This window comes from Cheilinus undulatus, linkage group 7, assembly GCF_018320785.1.
Source record: "Cheilinus undulatus linkage group 7, ASM1832078v1, whole genome shotgun sequence".
In the NCBI taxonomy this organism is placed as follows: domain Eukaryota; kingdom Metazoa; phylum Chordata; class Actinopteri; order Labriformes; family Labridae; genus Cheilinus; species Cheilinus undulatus.
In genome coordinates, this window is record NC_054871.1 from 16,518,326 (window position 1) to 16,537,005 (window position 18,680).

The following is an 18,680-nucleotide window of genomic DNA, read 5'->3' on the forward strand; positions in this document are numbered from 1 at the left end:
CTTGTTGGAAAAACTGTTTTTTGCTCTTCTCCTGACTGGCATGCGTTTGATTCACCAACTGGCTCCACCACTAGCAAATGACGACATTGCTGTCAAGCTCAGGTTATGTCGTTTGGTCACTGGAGCTATGCATGCCTACTTCGTCATATGTTTTGTTGCTCAAATCAGCCTGTAATTAATGTGACAGACCGAATGCACATCCAATCACCCTCTAAATTTTTTTTAAAATGTTCTGCCTTTCCTTAACACAGCCTATGGGCTTTTTCCCAAATGTATTTGAAATATATCCCATGCAATGGATAAATGAAGCAGTCTAACTGGTGTGTCAGGTTATACCTTTTGCTGTCAGGACATAATTTACTTATGGAAATTTTACAGCACGAGCTGGAAGAAGTGGTCCTACTTACTGTTGTAGTTGTAAATTAAGAAAAAAAATATCTGAAGTTATTTTGTAGATAATCTCAAATTATGGGTGCCCAGACTATTTTTTGTTCATGCTTTTTTACTTTTGCCACTTTAAGTATATTTTGTACTTTATTTTCCTCCCTAACAAGCATTCACTTGGTCAGTGCGTGGGTGTAATTTCGGTTGACTGGGATTTTCTTTGGTTGACTAGAAATGAGCTAATCCCGTTCATCCAAGCAAAACATGCTATTAAATAGTTCATGATGACAGTTTTACTTCTGACTGGCTTGAATAATAAGAATTGTGGCTATCTTAACTAGAAACAACCTTTTGTAAAGACACCAGGGCCACAACCCACAATTATCGTCTTAGTCATCTTTAATGAACCACATCTGTGATGATTCAAGATGAAAGTACTAATTTTGATTCTGCAGCTGCCTTTTAAAAGTCAAAATAACCACATACTTTAGTTTTATAAGCTCTGATTTGTGTCCTCTGTAAGTTTTACAGTTTAGTATTTCTTTTCTTGAGGTGCTGTGGTTAAACCATATGTTCACAGGGGTACTCACAGCAAGACCCAGATCTGTGGGGACATTTAATTTGTGAATAAAAAATGATCTTGAGCTTGAGAAATCAAGGTCACAGTGTGTCCCACTTCTTTTCTGCCTGTTTGCCTCAGAGCTGATTTCAGCTGAACGTTCATTAGGAACCAGATGGAGAATGCTGGGTGTCAGCTACTTCCATACATCCCACCAAGGCTGCTCTCTACATGGGGTCCCAGAGCACACTTCTCTCTGTCTTTGTGTTTGTGGATCATGCTGCGTCAAAACAGAGAGGATGAAAACAAAACAGTTTATTAGCTCAGGTCTCTTGTGTGTGTAATGTGGCACACCAGGCTGTCAAAGAAGTCAATGAGTAATATCTAACTATTAAGTGTTTCCTTTTAGCTGTCGTCCTCTATTGTCCTCTGTTTGTGCGCCTTAAAACCATCTGGTTTAATCGGGATCTCTCCCTGCATGGGAATTCTGCCATTAAAAACTGCCCCAGGATTTATTGCATTTATTGGATTTGGGCTGTTGACCTTTAAAATCTCACTTCAGCAGTTGATTGTGTTTAAGTTCCTCTTTGTTTCTTTTGGTTTAAAGCCAAAATTTTCTGAAGAGAATGCAATACATGGCTGCAATTTAAAACCGTAATCAGTCAAGAGATATTTATATGAACTTCCGCTTCACAAGTTTGAAGATCAAGGACAGGTTTTGTCTTACCTGGCCCTAAAATGTACATTAAGTAGTCTAAAATCCTGCAGGTTAGTATTCTGTATATTAAAAATTTCAGTGAGTAAAGGCCTCCTAAAACCTCCCATTAAATATACACTTGATACAAGTCATCTTGGCCATGTACACATGCCTAAATGCACTGAGTTGCTGTCATGTGATTGGCTGATTAACTATTTGTGTTAACAAGCAATTGAACAGGTGTACCTAATAAAGTGGCCACTGCGTGTGTAATTTAAGTCAACCCATTATATTACGGTCACATTGATATAATCAAGCTAACCTATTTTATTTATAAAAACACAGTTATTAAATGTATGTCTTATTTGCGGTTACTCTTTATTAACCAGGACAGTCCAATCAGAAATATGCCAGTTTCAGCTGTAGGGATGCAATACTTCCTTGCAATACAAGTGAAAATCAATTGTTTTCAGTTGTGCCTTTCTAATCATGTCTTCGAAGCGTTCGTAGCTCTAACATTTTCTAGTGAGCCCGGAACCTGACTGACTTTCCAGAGTCTCTAAGGACAGTGTTGTCCTATACAACAATACGTGACACAGTTTATATAAACACTGATAACTTTTAAACCCTGAGTCAGAGAAACGTACTTGTACGTGTTTTGTTTCTCTTATTGGCCTGTAAAGATGTGACAGAGAGAACATTCATTCAGTCACCCCCTGAGTTTTTTTTTTTCAAAGGCTCTGCCCTTTCCCAAGTGCTGTATATCGAAGGTTTTCCAGGTTACCAAACTGGTATATGCTCCCACACCTGACATCTTTACATCCTTAACTAGCAGGAAAAAATTGTTCATTTTTGATTGAAAATATTAAACGAAACATTTTAGGTCTGAGTTTTATAGCAAAATGCGCCACGTTGACAAGGTTGTCCGGGGAAAAAGTATGCTGTGCTTAGAAAAGTATGTTACAGTTAGTGTTACCATATTGTGCTTTACATCCAAAAAACCCTTTTCATGAATGGAAAACAAAAGAAATGATTAAAAAAAATAATTTTAATTAGAGAGATCTTCGATCATTTAATTAATAAAACTTTCACATTGCACATACATATTATCATTACATAAGATTGTAACTGAAGCATCTAAGGTTGTCAAAATGTTGAAAACTTAAACAGTTTTTGATCCCATATGCTTAAAAATGATGTAGTGTCTATCATTATCATAAGATAGTATTAAGAAGCACTAAAGCTGTAGAAAATAACATCAATTTTGGGAGAAACGTGCAGAAGCTGCAGGTACATAGAACTGCCATTTTTGTTTCTTCAAACAGATATCAGTCTTGTACCAACATTTAAAATTCTAGTATCATGACAACCCTCTGATGTTTTTGTATCTTTCTGATACTATGTGGTGGACCAACTTCCTCTGCCAAACAGAAAGCTATCTGCAGGGGCCTCCAGTCACTCTCCTGAGCTAATTAACAAGGTGTGAGCTCTGTGTGTACGCTGTGTTTCATTCTGTGTGTTGCTCTTGCGGCATGCCAGGTCACCAGGCCTGATCTGGGTCTGTGCCAAACAGGGGAAGGTTGTTTTCAGTACACGCGCTCATCACCTTGCATGAAGGCTGCCATGGGAAAACACTTTGGATTCTCGTAGAAAGGGCAGGACCAAATGTGACTTCTTTACATGTGTTAGTGTGAGCGAGCAGGAGGTCAGACGATGCACACCCAGCTGCTGTGAGTTTATTCTCTCCTACCATCAGAAAATTACAAAGCTGCAAACCCATTAAGATGCTGCCTGAGGATATGACAACCCAAACTTTAAAAGTGAAGGTAAACTTGCCTTTCATCTTTGTGATTTTTACAGGTTAGAGTCAAACTTTTGATGGCCTGAAGCAACATCATGTAACTTTTGTTTGATATCTCGCATAACAGCTACAGAATAAAAATGATCATGTACTGACTTTCACTTGGGAGAACTGAGCCTGCATCACTTACAGTCTTCACCCTGAATATCTTCTTTAACTATATGTAATAGACCAAGCTGGAGCATTTTCTGTGCTTACTTATGGCCCACTTCTCTGTAAGAGGAATGAAGGCATACACCTTTTCGTTATGGATATCATGGCAGAGGACAGAACACCAAAGAGGGATCGACAGAGAAGATAAAAAACAAATGATGATGAAAGTGCACGACACATAAAAAGCTCTCTGGTACTCCTTGGGGTGTAAATTGCAGAGCTCAAACTTTACCTGCCTGCTCAAACAATGAGGGACTAACCTCATGCTGTGAAATGATACTGAGTACAATATCTGCAGTGGTTTGTGAGTACATACTTAGGCTTGGCATCAGCACGGTACTTGATACTGGTATCAATATATTACAGTAGGGATGTTCTTAGGCATCTGTTTCCCCATTGGCTAAACACCAAGTTAAAGGAGACATGCAAAAATCACTTTTTCTAACAAAAATATGTTCCCCTGGCCTGTCCACAATCCCCTCAATTACCAGAAAAATCCATTCCCTCCCCCCCTTCCTCCCTCTTTTTCTCCACCTTTCAGAAAATATGGGGTAAAAGAAGCCATCCTCAGATTTCCCCTCATGATGTCATGTGGGGAGTTAGCACTGCCCCCAGGTGTGGTTGGCCCTGCCCACTTGGAAGAAAGTCCCACCCTCATCTCCTGATCCCAGCTGGGAGGAGGATCAGGAGAGCCACATCCCTTAAGCCACATCCATTTCCTGAGAGGGGACGAAGTCAGGGGCGGAGTCAAACAGCTCAGTAAGATTTAAAGCCACAGACACAGAAACAGCTCATTCTGAGCAGGGCTGAAACAGAGGAATTTAAAACATGCAAAGATCCAATACTGGAGTGTTTTTTTCAGCAACAAACTTCACAGGTATGTTTTGGGTACCTCTGAGACCGATACAGATGTGTCTTAAGAGGCTAAAATATGTCCCCTTTAAGCTCTGTTTAACAGTCAAGTCTGAAGAGAAGAATATACTTGTCATACTGGGCATCTTTCTCTCGGGTGCCCACTCCCTCACCAGCAGGATGAATGACATGAGGCTGTGGATTTCTAACCACCGCTTGGATGACTGTGTTTGCTGCTACAGAGAAGACTGCCAAACACAATTTCGTTGTGTTTTTACAATGCAGTGACAACAAACAACTATCTATCTATTTTAATCTCTGGGTCATTGTGTTAGCAGGTGTGATGTGAGCCTGACATATTGTGTAGAGTGTAGTTTACGTTAGCAGCTAGCTCTGCCAGCCTTTGTTCCTCTTTGCAGATTAATGTTGTGCCTTGATGTGTGGCCTCTGCACTTCAGCTGAGTTTCAATATTTAAGTACAGTCCTATGAAAGCCTACATGCCACTTTATTTCCATTTATTGCTTAAAATACTGTCATACCGCACTGTTCCTACTACACACTAACTGAAGCTACAGTGGCTTCTAGTGGCTGGAGGTTCATTACAGTCTAAAGAACATTATAGACTCGGATTTCAAGCCCATGTTGATAAAAATATAGGTAATTATTTAACCAACTCTTAAATCTCATCCTGGCTAATGTGATAAACAAATTTAACCGTTTGACCTGAATATGATCAACATTAAACCATAACTTCTATCCATCCATTTTCAGCTTATTTCTGCATTTTTTCCATCTGTTTATCCCAGTTGGGGTCACAGGGGCTGAAGTTGATTCCAACTGTCATTGGGTGAGCGGCCGGATGCAAGTTTGATTAGTTATCAGTCAATCACAGGGCAAGCAACTCACACCTACAGCCAACTTAGAATCACCAGTTCACCTAACGAGCATATTTTTGGTGGTGGGAGGAAGCCAGAGTACCTGGAAAGAATCCACACATGCATGGGAAGAAGTGGCATTTGAACCAGAAGACTTCTTGCTGTGTGGCAGCAGCACTAACGTCTGCACCATCATGCAGCCCTGGAGTCATAACTTACTGTTTTTGAATTAAGTAATTTTGGACGGTGGTATGTGAAGAGAAAGGCATGATTTCAAGACAACAACGTCTCCCTGGCTCATTTTTATGCCCTTGTAGGGAATAACCATAACCCCTTGAAGGGAAACAAATAGAGTTGTTCTGATTCTGATACCAGTATCACAGATATGTCCGATACGGCTTAAAATGCAGGTATTGGTATCGGCGAGTACAGAAGTTTATGCACCGATCCGGTGGCGTTTTAACTTTACTTATTTAACTTTACTCACTTTGTGAGGGTCTGTCAGCCAATAGCAAGCTGTTCCATCATCCCGTGATGTTGTCTGAATAAAGCATAATGGCGAGAGAGAGAGAGAGAGACAGCCCGTGAGGCAGCCCCCTGTGTTATTTTTATTTTAATATTTAGCAGTAAAACTTGCAGTAATCAGCAGAAAAACAGCTTTTTGTACATTATGATTCTATTTGTTGAGTCATGTTCTGAGTCAAAGTTTACACCAGTATCTGATCGGTACTTGGCGTTGGCTGATAACCAACACCTTGGTATCAGAATTGGTATCAGAAGGAAATGAAATGGTATTGGAACATCTCTAGATACAAAGAATTGCTGGTTAATAAGGCTACAATAATAAAATGGGCTGGAGATGAGCTCCCTCCTGTTCATATGTGGAAATCTCTGATATCTGATGATATCACTTCTAAAGTTGAGAGACTGTATCACAGGAACGATTCAACTTTTTGAAAGAAAGTGTGAAACACCTCTGTTAGCTTAAAGATAAATAGATGGGATTAAGGATTATTTTCTCACTGTTAACACTACAGTTAGTCACTATTGTACTTTTTCACTACGATATAGGCACCAGTTATTTTTTGGGTGTCTTCCTCTGACTGTATGAAAATGGTGTGAGAGCATGAATATCATACCTGCTCTTTATCAAGTGATTAAATTATAATCAGTCGCTGTGTTCAGTAAACAGAGAAAGACATGGAGCTGATCATCCGCAGCAGCGGCCAGGGACAGAAGATGACTCAGCCAATCAGAGACCAGCTCTGCAGCCTCCAGCTTCACCAGCTGTGATCATCTCCTCTGTGATTTTCTCCGTAGCTGGGCTCGTTCCCTCCATCGATTTTTATCTCCCCTCACTGTCCTCCCCCATCTCTCCTGTCACTCCTCCTCCACACTTCCTCCCTCTGCTCCCTCCATCCTCCGAGTCGATGCTTTGAAGTCCTTTGTTAAGCTTCTCCTCTTTTCTCCCTCAGGAGCTCCCTTCCTACACTGAAGGTGTCTCAGGAGGAGCTCTTTTAAAGTCAGGACTTTCGAAGGCCTGTTTACCTGCAATTTAGAGACTTCAATACAGGAGTTTATTGTCTGAGGGCAGAAAAAAGGCTGAACGTTGTAGAGATTGTAACAAGGACTCTAAAGCCCCATCCTTGAGGTCTATTCTGAAGAAAAAAAAGAAGGAGGGCAAAAAGAAATCTCACCTTCTCATGTAGTTTCTTTTGTTCTTTTTCACAGATTGCAGTGAACCTCTGAGTGAAGATGGCCTTCTTTCAGAACAACTTCTGGGTAAGTGTCTTTATACCATCCATGAATGAAACAACATAATAATGGGGATTACACAAAGGAACACCTGCCTATGACGGCTACATCAATCAGGCTTTCATACTCAGCCTTTAACTGCCAGATTTCTTTCTTGTGTAATTATATCTGAATTATGAGTCACTCTTTCATTTATATCAGCCAAAGCAGCCAAGCCTCTGGTTACCTGCTGCTTTTCATGTACGCTTGCTGTCTCCTTCTTCTCCTCTGACTCATGAATAATAGCAATTGGTTTGTATTAAGCCATCTCTTTCTGTTCCCGCCACCTCAAAACTGATTTCAATCAGGTTATTCCTGTAGGAGAGATGCTCCCTGCAGTGCCAATAAATAGAAAAGCTGTGTTTTTTTTTTTAAACAATTTGAAAAAGATATTGTGGATATCCTGGTATCAAAGATTTAGCCTTCAAATTTGCCACAGGATTCTTGAAACTTAAGATTATCACTTGATTTTTAATCACTGTTATAACAATGCTTTTTTACTACTTGAGTTGAAATCATATTTGTTGTTATAAGCAAACTTCATCTTTTTTAAGGTTGTAGATGCCTTTAAAGGTGTGGATAAAAGCATTTTTGATAGATGTACTAACCTCTTTTTCAAAAAAGAGATCAACAAAATATACCTCACTGCACATCTGAGACTGGAATTTCAGGTGTACTCAGGATATGATGTGTGTTACCCCAGAGTCGACGAGTTTTGGTCAGTGATACATAACACTATAGGGAAAACTATTGGCTGGGACATCCCCTTCACCCCTTGGAACACCCCTCTGCTCTGAGGGAGTTTACTCCACCACTCGCAGATTGGACCCTGACTCCTTTCCTTTTTCATTCAAAAAAAAAAAAAAAAGCTTTTAACTAGGGCTAAACGATTTGGGAAAATAATCTAATTGCAATTGCGATTTAATATGCGATTAATTCCTAAGCTCCCAATTTTATGTTTTTTTTTCAACAAACACAAGCAATAATCATGTTATATTTTAACCAACACAGCAGATTATACTGTGTACAATTTTGGAAAAAAAATCTTATTGTGATTATTATGTTTTATATCTCAGAGCATAAGGACAGGAGCCAATCTTTGTTGTGAAAAAAATCCTTTTAAGGGTTCATCTTGGTACCATCCTCAGAATATTGACTTAATTTAATCTCCTCTTTGATACTTTCTAAAATTACATAAAGGGGTGTGAAGAAATGTTTCGTTCAAAACCCACACCACCCAACGATTTAACTGTTAGCTGCTACAGGGGCTCTTCCTCTCCCTCAGTTTCTTCTCTCAGCTCTTTCCCAGCACACCTGGTGCATCTATTTCAGGTGCGCCCTACTTCTCTTACCTTGCCTTGTCATACTTAGAAAAGTCCTCTGTAATACTTCAGCAGGTAAACTAAAATTAGTCAAAAACAGATATGAGATTGAGCTAGGACAGACATACAATGGACAAGTTTTAGGTTATATGGGGGCCATTTTTCCCACCAGCAATCCCTTAAAGTTCAGAGCTTTGAACCTTGGGCAGTGTTGAGCTTTCTTTGGATTATTCCCTGTAAAAATAGCAACCCTATCTTCCCTTTTGCCATTTGAACTGTACGTACTTTGAGCATCAGGCAGGGAAAAGACATAAAGGGGTTTTCTTTGTCCCGTAGTCAGCTTTAGGCGTGTTTTTGACATAAATTAATTCAGCACGTAAGTGCCATCTCCCATTTTTACTTTTATTAGGCAGCACCAGAGAGGCCTCTCAACTCAGAGAGTGGTATTATGTTGTGAGAAGAGCATCCCTCTGAGTGCAACAAGCAGTGTACATGTGTTGTAAATCTGAATGTTTTAGCTCTGGTACTGTCTGAGTGAAATGCAGTGGGGATGGACATTTTCAGTAATTCACTATGTAGGACTCCGATTGCACGATGTTGAGATTTTTTTTTTTTCACAATAATACCAAAAAAATGTTGGACAGTGATCTGGATGTTTCAGTGTGTTCTGTGGTGTACCCTTCATTAGTGTTACGTGTCAGGAGCACAGTGATGGTAGCATTTACTGTAACTCCATGGAGGAGGCTGCCCATGAGCTTTAAGTTACAGCTGCTTTGTCAGTATGTTGAAAATTGGCTTTCAGTGTACTGCTTTTCCCTTTTATCACCGTTGTTTGATATTATGGTGACTATTACAACGGTCCAACAAACGCCTACAGCTCACAGAGGCTGACTCCCTCCTCAAAACATAATGGGAAAATCTCTCCCATCACTTTTTTTATATTGACAAACTAATCTTCTCCTCTGTGATATCATTTAAGACTAACATCCTCTCAGTTGGTTCGTTGGGGAGCTGCTGCAAGCAGAGGAAGCATGTAGCAGCGGACAATCAACAAAGACGGTAAACAAAGGAGCAGATGCAGATAAATTAGATTTTAATTTCTGATTTTTTAACAGTGGTCACGTTTAAACAATCATGGTCAAGGCCACCCATAAGGAGGGGAGCCCAGCCAAATAGGAAGCCGCCCATGAGAAGCTCAGCAAAAACATGGTCCATTGAAAGTTTGGCTGTAATAATCACATTTCATATTTAACTGGAATAGTAATGCTTATCAAAGCAACAAAACATGAATTTTATTTATTTTTGCTGTACTACAATATAGGGATGCAACGATTCTTGCCGTTGTCGACAATAATCGATGATGACTTCCATCGCCGACACATTTTATTGTCGACAATTCATTTGTAGCATCCATGCACCCTTTTTTCAGGTAGCGTGTTGCTATCGTGAATGTAAAACGTCGTTTTCTCAAGCTGAGATGCTTTGGAGTGAGCCTTCTGTCACTCATACTGTAACGCCTGCACTACTTGTGGAAGTACAGACAGTTTATATCTTAGCTGGACGGCTTTATTTTCTTGTAATTCAGCATACAGAATTTACTAAAAAGGGCTATTGTTCCGGCCGTAACCCACACCAACTCTAACTCTTTTTCTGTCCCCTAACAACAACACAGGGGCTCTTCACTTCCCACAACATCCCAGCTTCCCCCATCAGCAGCCAATCAGTGTGCTACATTCATGCAGTCTTAAAGCAACAGTAACCTCAACATAAACGTGCATCATGAACATCTACATTGCATAACTAAAGGTCATTACAACTCTATCTCTTTTGAAAGTTTTGCATGCTCAACAGTGCTCAACAGAAAAAGATAAACAGAAAGAAATGTAAGTGGCGCCTGATGCAACATCTGCACGTCCTAAAACTTCAAACGTCTGGGATATTTCACTCTCAACGGTTCAAGAAGAAAGGTTGCTTGTATAATATGTAAAGCAGACCTTGCTTATCACGGGAGCACATCAGCAGTGCACAAGCGTTTAAATAGACGGCACGTTGGACTCATGAGTGATGCAGCGAACTCAGCCAGCTAACGTTTTAACTTTCTATGCCAAAGAAAGAACATTTGTCATCCAATGGCGATGTCGTCCTGACTTTTAACATTAATGCAACACTACAGTGCTGCAGACAGAAGCCGACAACTTTCCCTTTTTGCTTCAAACTCAATAGAATAACATTACGGTGGCATTTTTTTCCTGATCCTATTTTCTACCTCTTACGTTAACACGTTACATAGGGAATAATGCACGTCATCTCTTTGACTACTTGTCAACACTTAAACAGTGGAGCAAACTCTAACCAACATAGAATAATTTATTATTTAATTAATGATTGAATTTAATGTAATAAAAATGAATGTTTTTTTTTTTTTTTTATCACAGCACTTTTGCCTGTCCTTGGTTTTAAATGGACAAAAACTTTTTACACATCTTTTGTACACATAAGCAATAAAGTGATATTAAATACATTTTTGAATGGAAAACTGACTTACTGTCTAGATTTTAGTTCATACATGTTTGTAAGTACATCCAAGTTTTTTTAGGCTGTTAGTAAAAAAAAAGAGCTATCAAGGGATCCTACAGTGCAGCACCCAACAAGTCAACTAATCGTTTCAGTAGTCGACGACTAGTTCGACAATAGGAATATTCGTTAATTGCATCCCTACTGCAATATAGTCTTTTTCAAATGTAAACACCCTTCCCTAAAACAGAATTTCCCTTTTTTGGTGATGTTAACAATGTGGATGGGTACATTGTCTAAACCACTTGGAAGGTAATGTTAGACTTCATAGCTAAGCCATGACACGAAAGATGCCAGAGGATAAAGAAGAATGAACTAAGACAACTAAATGGGTTAAAAGTGGTCTAATTGGGTCATAGTTGGAAAAATTGGCAGGAAAAAGGGGCAAAAGGTGTAAAAAGGCGGTTTAATGTTGTAAAAATAGCTGGAGGAAGTTGTGAGAAGGGGATAAATAGTGCCAAAAAATGGGCGTAAAATGACAACAAATTGATTTTAAGAGGCAAATGTAGCAATAATATGATAAGAGTAGCCAAAAATGCTATGAAGATGGCCGGATAAGGTTGGGAAAAGAACTAGCAAAAAATGGGCAAAAATGGGTTCAAAGGTGAAAAAGTGGTTAAAAAGTTGCAAAAATGTCCAAATAGAGTAGAGAAAATGTGCTATACCTATGTCTCACTGGAATATTAAAGTAACTGGGCCTGTGATTTTAATTTAGGTTTTTGTTGCTTTATAGCGCTCTGCTGCCTTAAGATATTATTGTGCTGACAGTCCATTTTAGCATATCTTCATATTGCACATCCATATCAGATCTAACGATCCCCTTTTACTTAAATATGCTGAACACATGGTTAGAAAATGAAAATGGCACTGGCCTAGAAATAACGGTGACATCTGTTCTCGGCTGTTTGATTTTTCTTGACTGTTTCAGAATGTAAAAATAAAAATGTGTTAATAATTAAAGGCTGGTTCATATAATAAGACACTAATACTCAACACCTCCCTTTTGTAGATAATCATTTTGTTATCAATCGATGATTGATAACTTAAGCTTTGATGCTTTTTCTGATGTACTCAGTGTATTATAGCACCTAGACGTTGGCCTATGATCCCTGGGTATTGCAGTCTTTGTGCTCCGGGCAGAGTAAGACTCATGCGGGTGTGCAGGCAGAGGAAAGAGGCAGAAAATGAGAGCAGCCTGCTGTGTCGAGACAGAGTCATGCAGCAGAACTTCAGTGAGACAGGTGGTCAAGGTCAGAGGACCTCTGTGTTTCTGTTTCACAGAGACATCATCAAGCCTTCACCTGAAATACAACTAAATTATAACATCGATAATGAATTGTGTTATTAGTTAGCCTGCATGTGTTTATGTATTCTTAACTGGTTTCCCAGCCAGCTTGCTTTCAGACACAAATAGCTGTCGTACAAATCGTCCCTTCAGTTAATTAGTATCACAGCCACTTGGGAACGAGTCGCACACAGAGCCTCGTCTTGTTTGGCTCAAGAACATTCACAGCCACTCACAAAGCCTCCTCATAGCACGCTGTCCTTTCCCATTAACTATATAAGAGCTGTGCTCACAGCCCACAGGGGGAAGCCCATCAGCTATAATTAAGTACATCCTCACTAAATTAAAGCACTGTGGAGTCTAAGAAAGGGAATTACTTAAAGGATTGAGGCTTCTAAGTTTTCTTGAAATTGGATTGTCACATTTCAAGGCTTTTATTCAACACAATTGGATTTTCTCATGAGAGATAAGACATTTTCTTTGATGAATTACAAATGTAATGTCTTGCAGCAGGCTCTGTGATACTTATTTTTCTTCATCTGGTTGTGGTCCAGAAATGTAAAACTAGATGGGTAATGAAACAAACAAATGCCACGGGTCTCAGAGTCTTATGAGTTCTGACAGTTTACAATAAATAACTTTGGTTTATGTGATTGCCTGGAAACATGAGGAAACACAGAAAAAACCTCACTGTTAACTAAATAAAGCAACAAAACATTCATGTAAATGGAAATGGTGATGCATGTGCACCCTATTGTCACGTAGGGGCTCTTCTTTTTAATGTGGTGGGGTAAAACCACCGACACACCAATGAAACAAAAGTGCCTGCTGCACTTTATTTTTTAGGGGCAAGTCATGTACACTAGTAAGCAGTAAAAAAATAGCACACGTTGTTTTCAATTTGAACTGATTTCATACCTCTAAATATTCACCAACATCTTGGATAATATCAATAGGTAAAGGTTTTGAAGTTGACAGTTGACCAATCAAAACTTGAAGCGGTTTATACAGAAGAGAGTTATCATCTCTTAACCTATAAATTAGGAAGTCTCTTCGTTTAAAAAATGATGATGGACACAATATTATCAAGTCAGGACTGATTATTTTATACACAAATTTGACTCATACTTTACACTTGCTCTGTAATCCTACATTTGTAACAAAATGTGCTCCTACACCACTGAAAAAATATTTCCACAAATCACACTCCTACAAAACAAACAACAAAAAAAGACTCTAGCCTCTCTTTCTGAGCCACCACTGTACTTCTACTTTCTACTCAACATATACTTTGGGGAAGCATTTAACAGCCAGGCAGTTGTTCTAGTTATCCTTTGGAAAATGCTAACTAAATTAGATGAATAGGTAGTTATGTTTTTGCAACTAAAATTCATATTGGACTGTGCCTTTTTGCCTTCGTATTAAAAAGTATGATTTTTGTCGGTGTCTGCATTTCCAATATGGTAACCACCATTTTGGGCTTCCTTTGAAACAAATTGGGAAAGTTGCTGAGACTGCCTAAATCCATGTTTATACAGTGTGGCTGCTATGGACTTTTCCCCTTCTTTTTGTAAAGATTTTTGCCATGAGAAAACAAAAAACAAACACTTCTCTGTATGTATCTGGACTGTTGCACTGCAGACAGTAGCCTCATTCTGGTGGGAATGAAGCTTTTGGAGATTAACGCCACATAACTGATCATGTTTGGAATCAATATTCCCATCTCCACTCTCACTACAGACTGTGTTTCCTCTCTTTTAGTGTTGAATAGACCATAAAATATCTGTGCTTGTATGATATCCAAAGGGGATTTAAATGAAGTGTTTCAAAGATGACATTGAAGATAAGCAGAGTGTTTGAGGTTGTACAGTATAAAGCAGTGATACTCAACCCTGAGAAACAGCTCAGTCTTTGCCTGAAGATAAAGAAATGTGCACACACTCACAAACACACATACAACGCCTAGTGGGTTTTTATTATTGCCTGCTTCAGTTTAATGATGCCAACGCTGCTGCCCTCCCATCACTTTGAGTCATGCTGTTTTCTCTCGGGGGTTACAAACAGTAAACAAACAGTATTGAACTTTTTCTTCTCCCCAAGTTTCCCTCCCGCTCTGGCCTCTGTCTCCTCTTCTATCCCTTTATCTTTCCTCCCCTCCTCCCCCATTCCCTAAATCTGCCCTTTCCTTTCTCTCTGTTGTTTCTTGTGGATCTTCTGTGTGCCACGTTGAATAAATATTAGAAATCGACTCACATAAAGGTCACTGTCTTTGTGGTCATGTGGAGAAGTGTAACAGTGAATACTTAAAGCGCAAAATTCCTATTCAAAAGCTTGATTGTTTTGCATTTAAAAAAAAAGAGTATAATACTGTGTTTTTTCTATGATCAATTTCTAACTTGAATTTCAGGAACTAAACTACAAGTACCATAGAGAAAATAAATATCTCTTTCCAGGAATTATCCCTGTTTCTCCTCTTCCCTAAAATAAAGTATCCTAGACCAGCAGAGCTGATCTGTCAGCATGGCCCACACAGCAGATTGGCATGGATCCATCAGTGATGACAGACTGCTGTTACCTGCTCCTGATGTTATTGACACCTCTCTGCTGTGGGACTGTTGTTCAGCTCAACCTGTCGAGTCAGCAGGAAAAGTTTTTGTGAGTCAGCGAAACTCACAGCAGCTCTGACAGGCCAGTCAGTTAGGCGATGGGCTCGATGGCTGCTGATTTACCGTCTGGTGCAGGAGGGGAAAGCTTTAAGCTTTTCTGATGCAAGGCAGTTACATGATGTGTCGTACAGAGTGAGATCATGTTTTATTTGAATGATCTATTCACTGTTGAAATGTGGGACACCATTTTTGTGGGCTTGCAGGGAGACGTGCAAAAGTCAGTCAAAAAAATGCACAAAAATCTGTTTCAATTCAGCAGTAGATAAAAAGTCAGTAAATAGTTGAAGCCTTTATTGAAGCAATGCTTATTTCTGCCCTGGGATTAATAGTTATCTTTCTGTATTTCAGTTAATTTGCACACTTACAACTTTTGACAGCTTAAGTTTTTTACGTTCTCTAAAATCTAACTGCACATCATAGCATAGAATACAATAATCTGAGCCAAATGTTCTGTTTTTGATTTAATTCCTGGTGTTTTGTCTTGTAAGAACATCCTGCAGTAACAAGTCGATAGGCAAGACATCCATCCATCCATTTTCTTTAGCTTAACTGGGGATTGGTCGCAGTAGAAGCAGGCTGAGCAAGTCAGCACAGACATCCTTCTCCACAAAGACATATTCCAGCTCCTTCCGAGGTATCCCGAGGCGTTCCCAGACAGGACAGAATATAAAATCCCTCCAGTCTGGGTCTTCCCTGAGGTCTCCTCCCAGCTAGACGTGCCCGGAAGACCTCCAAAGGGAGGCTTCCTTGAGGCATCATGATCAGATGCCTGAACCACTTCAACTGGCTCTTTATAATACAAAAAAGCAGCAGCTCTACTTCTATTTCTCTCATGATCTGAACTCATCACCCTGTCTCTAACCTCCAATTTTCACATACCAGGCTGTGTCCCAATCCACCGATGAATCAAACTGCAGAGTAAATCACTCCCTCTCAATCAGAGTAGTTCCACTGCTCATGCCCTGGTCCGGCACATCTCTGAAGCACCACTCCACTTCACTCTTTGGAGATACGCTGTGGGTCTATTTTTGCCACAGACTGGTGTAAACCACATCAGTCCCCATAGAACAGATCAATCAAAACAGCTGGAAAGACGTGCAAAGTATCCTGTCAACTTCAAAATACAACTCAATGCATGGGTTCCTGATAGTAAATCATCGCTGTATTAACATTACTCATCCTCATCCTACAGCATAAGCAAAAGGTCATCGGGAGGTCAGGGGGTCACCGAGCTACAAAGGCACCATTGAGAGGGAAAAATGAACTTTGAGGTAAAAGACACAAAATTTTACATGAAATCACAGATTCTTGCAAACATAAACCTTTTATCTTCACAATAGACTCATCCCATGGCAGAAGCAATTAAATCATGGAATTAAGTAGAAATGAAGGACAAATCAACCTCCAGAAAGTCAAAATAATCTAGTTTTCCCACATTAATTTGCAGTTTCCCTGTGATTTCTGCATCTGTGATCTCTGATCTCCTCTTCCAGTGTGCAAGGTTGCTCGCCTCTGGTCAAAGCAAAACTGTGCCACTGCGGAGCGTAGCGCAGCCAGTTAGTGTGGAAGTTATGGGTAAGGCTGAGCCCAGCAACCCTACAGAAAAAAAAAATCTTTTTGGCTGCTTGTATCTGCAATCTTATTCTTTCAGTCATTACCCAAAGTTCTTGACCATAGGTGAGGGTTGGGAGGTAGATCGAATTGTAAACTGAAAGCTTTGCCTTTTGGCTCTGCTCCCTCTTCACTACAACTCCTGCAGCACTGCTGATGCTGCACCAATACGCCTGTCAATCTCAAACTTCTTTTTACCCTCACTCATGAACAAGACCCTGAGATACTTGAACTCCTCCACCCGAGGCAGAGACTTACCCTCACCTGGAGGGAGAACTCCACTGTCGGCTTGGGCAAGACACTTAACCCTTGTTTGTTCCCACTGCTGCATCAGTAGCGTGTGAATATGTATGAGTATGAATGTGGTTTGTTAATACTGATGGGGATTCTACAGATCAGTCCAGCCCTTACCATCAGTGTATTAATGTGGAATTAAAGAGCAAGAATGAGTTAGTGTGACCTGTAAAACCTGTACAAGTGATTTGAGTAGTCAGTCGTCTAGAAAAGCACTATACAAGCGCAAGACAATTACCATTTTTCATAACAAGAAACTCATACAAGTCTGATCCTCCTGCTCTAAATGAGGGGTTAGAAATGAAAAGAGAGGTCAATACAATACAAAAAATGAGTAAATCTGTTTCTAATAGCAAGTGAAAGAAACGGATGATTTATGACTCAGAATGAACTAACATGAACTTGAAGATGTAGGATGTGTATACTCTCCTCTCTGACAACAGACTCCTGTCACAACTTGTTTCATTCCTGTGTTATGCTTTACATTTAAAACACAGTCATAACTAGAACTTGTGGTTGTATGCCTCCATGAGTTATGAAATTCCTGGAAAGTCAAAGCTCAGTAGTGGGTCAAGAAGATGGGCTGCATTGGTTTCTGTGGAAGTGTGATTCATGGAAATGCTTTAAATGAGGCCCAATGACTTTTACATTTACCTCAAAATTTGATTAATTTTATCAGCTTTCTTTGATCAGAGTGGGGGTATAAAAACTTAATCAGCCAATAGTTTTACGTCTGCTGAAAACACAGTCTTAGAAGATACAGGGCCATCTTACAGTAATTACACGTATAGAAATAAAACAGCCAACAGAGAAACTTCAGTGCCTCGTTTCCTCTTGTTGTCCGTCTAATTTTTCCTCTTTTGTTCCGCTCTCTAACTTTAGTTTCATATGACTGTGGAGAACTGTGTAACAGAGCAGGAATGTCTTCAGACACTGGATCTACTCTGCGACTCGCTGTAAAGGCAGATTTGATGAATGGCCAGAACTAAAGACAATGCCAGAGTTTGAAGCAATTCATTACAGAGCCTGAGCCAAGCTGGGCAACACTTTACCTCTACGGTCACGAATATGATGAGACAAGGAGAAAAAATAACTACAAAGCAAAAACAAAAGTGTAGAAAGCAAAAACAAAAGTACAGAAGGAGAAACTTTTCACATGGGGATATGTAAAGATGCAGAAACAGCTAAACTATCAACATAAATATTTCATAATAGTTCTCATTTTCTGAGGGTAAATGTTCAGGGTTTCTGACCATGAATGCCACTGAGTACATACTGTGTTACCCAATCAAACTGGTGAGCTGGTTATTCCGGTTTTTTTAAACATCCTTCTATTATTCCCTGTGGATTTGAAGAGGCGCAGCAAGTTAATTTACTGGATTTAAATATGCCCATGCATGTTTCTGCACCTCTCTTTGTGTTTGTTTTCTGTAGTTAGAAGTACATTTTGTCCTGCCCAAGGTCATTAATTTTAACCAGAAGTAATACATATTTAGAACTAGATTTTTAAAAATATTTCACTGACTGAAACTAAAATAAAAACAAGGCTTTAAAATGGTATTTGTATATTGTGGTGACATAAGTAAAAAGAAATAATGTAATAGAGAAATTGTCCGAAGTTTTTTTCTCCTGTAGGGATGCAGGGATTGTAAAAACAGGGTGATTGCCAATACCAATGTTTTAAATCACAGTGTAGCAGAAGGCCTGTACTGATGCTGATGTTTTCCAGTACTTGTTTTGGTGTAACAATCC

The 18,680-nt window shown here is 39.5% G+C and overlaps 1 protein-coding gene across 9 annotated transcripts in view; it reads left to right on the top strand.

Annotated features, from left to right (window-relative positions):
* fcho1 (FCH and mu domain containing endocytic adaptor 1) overlaps positions 1–18,680 on the top strand; it is a 90,264-nt gene that overhangs the window by 15,903 nt on the left and 55,681 nt on the right. For 7 of the 9 annotated variants that reach the window (XM_041790607.1, XM_041790612.1, XM_041790614.1 and 4 more), the window contains one exon: positions 7,114–7,164. In XM_041790607.1, coding sequence (XP_041646541.1) covers positions 7,138–7,164 — 27 coding nt within the window. In that variant the 5' untranslated portion in view covers positions 7,114–7,137. Of the gene's footprint in view, positions 1–7,113; positions 7,165–18,680 lie in introns of those variants that run through there. The other 2 variants (XM_041790615.1, XM_041790616.1) reach the window with 2 other exon arrangements.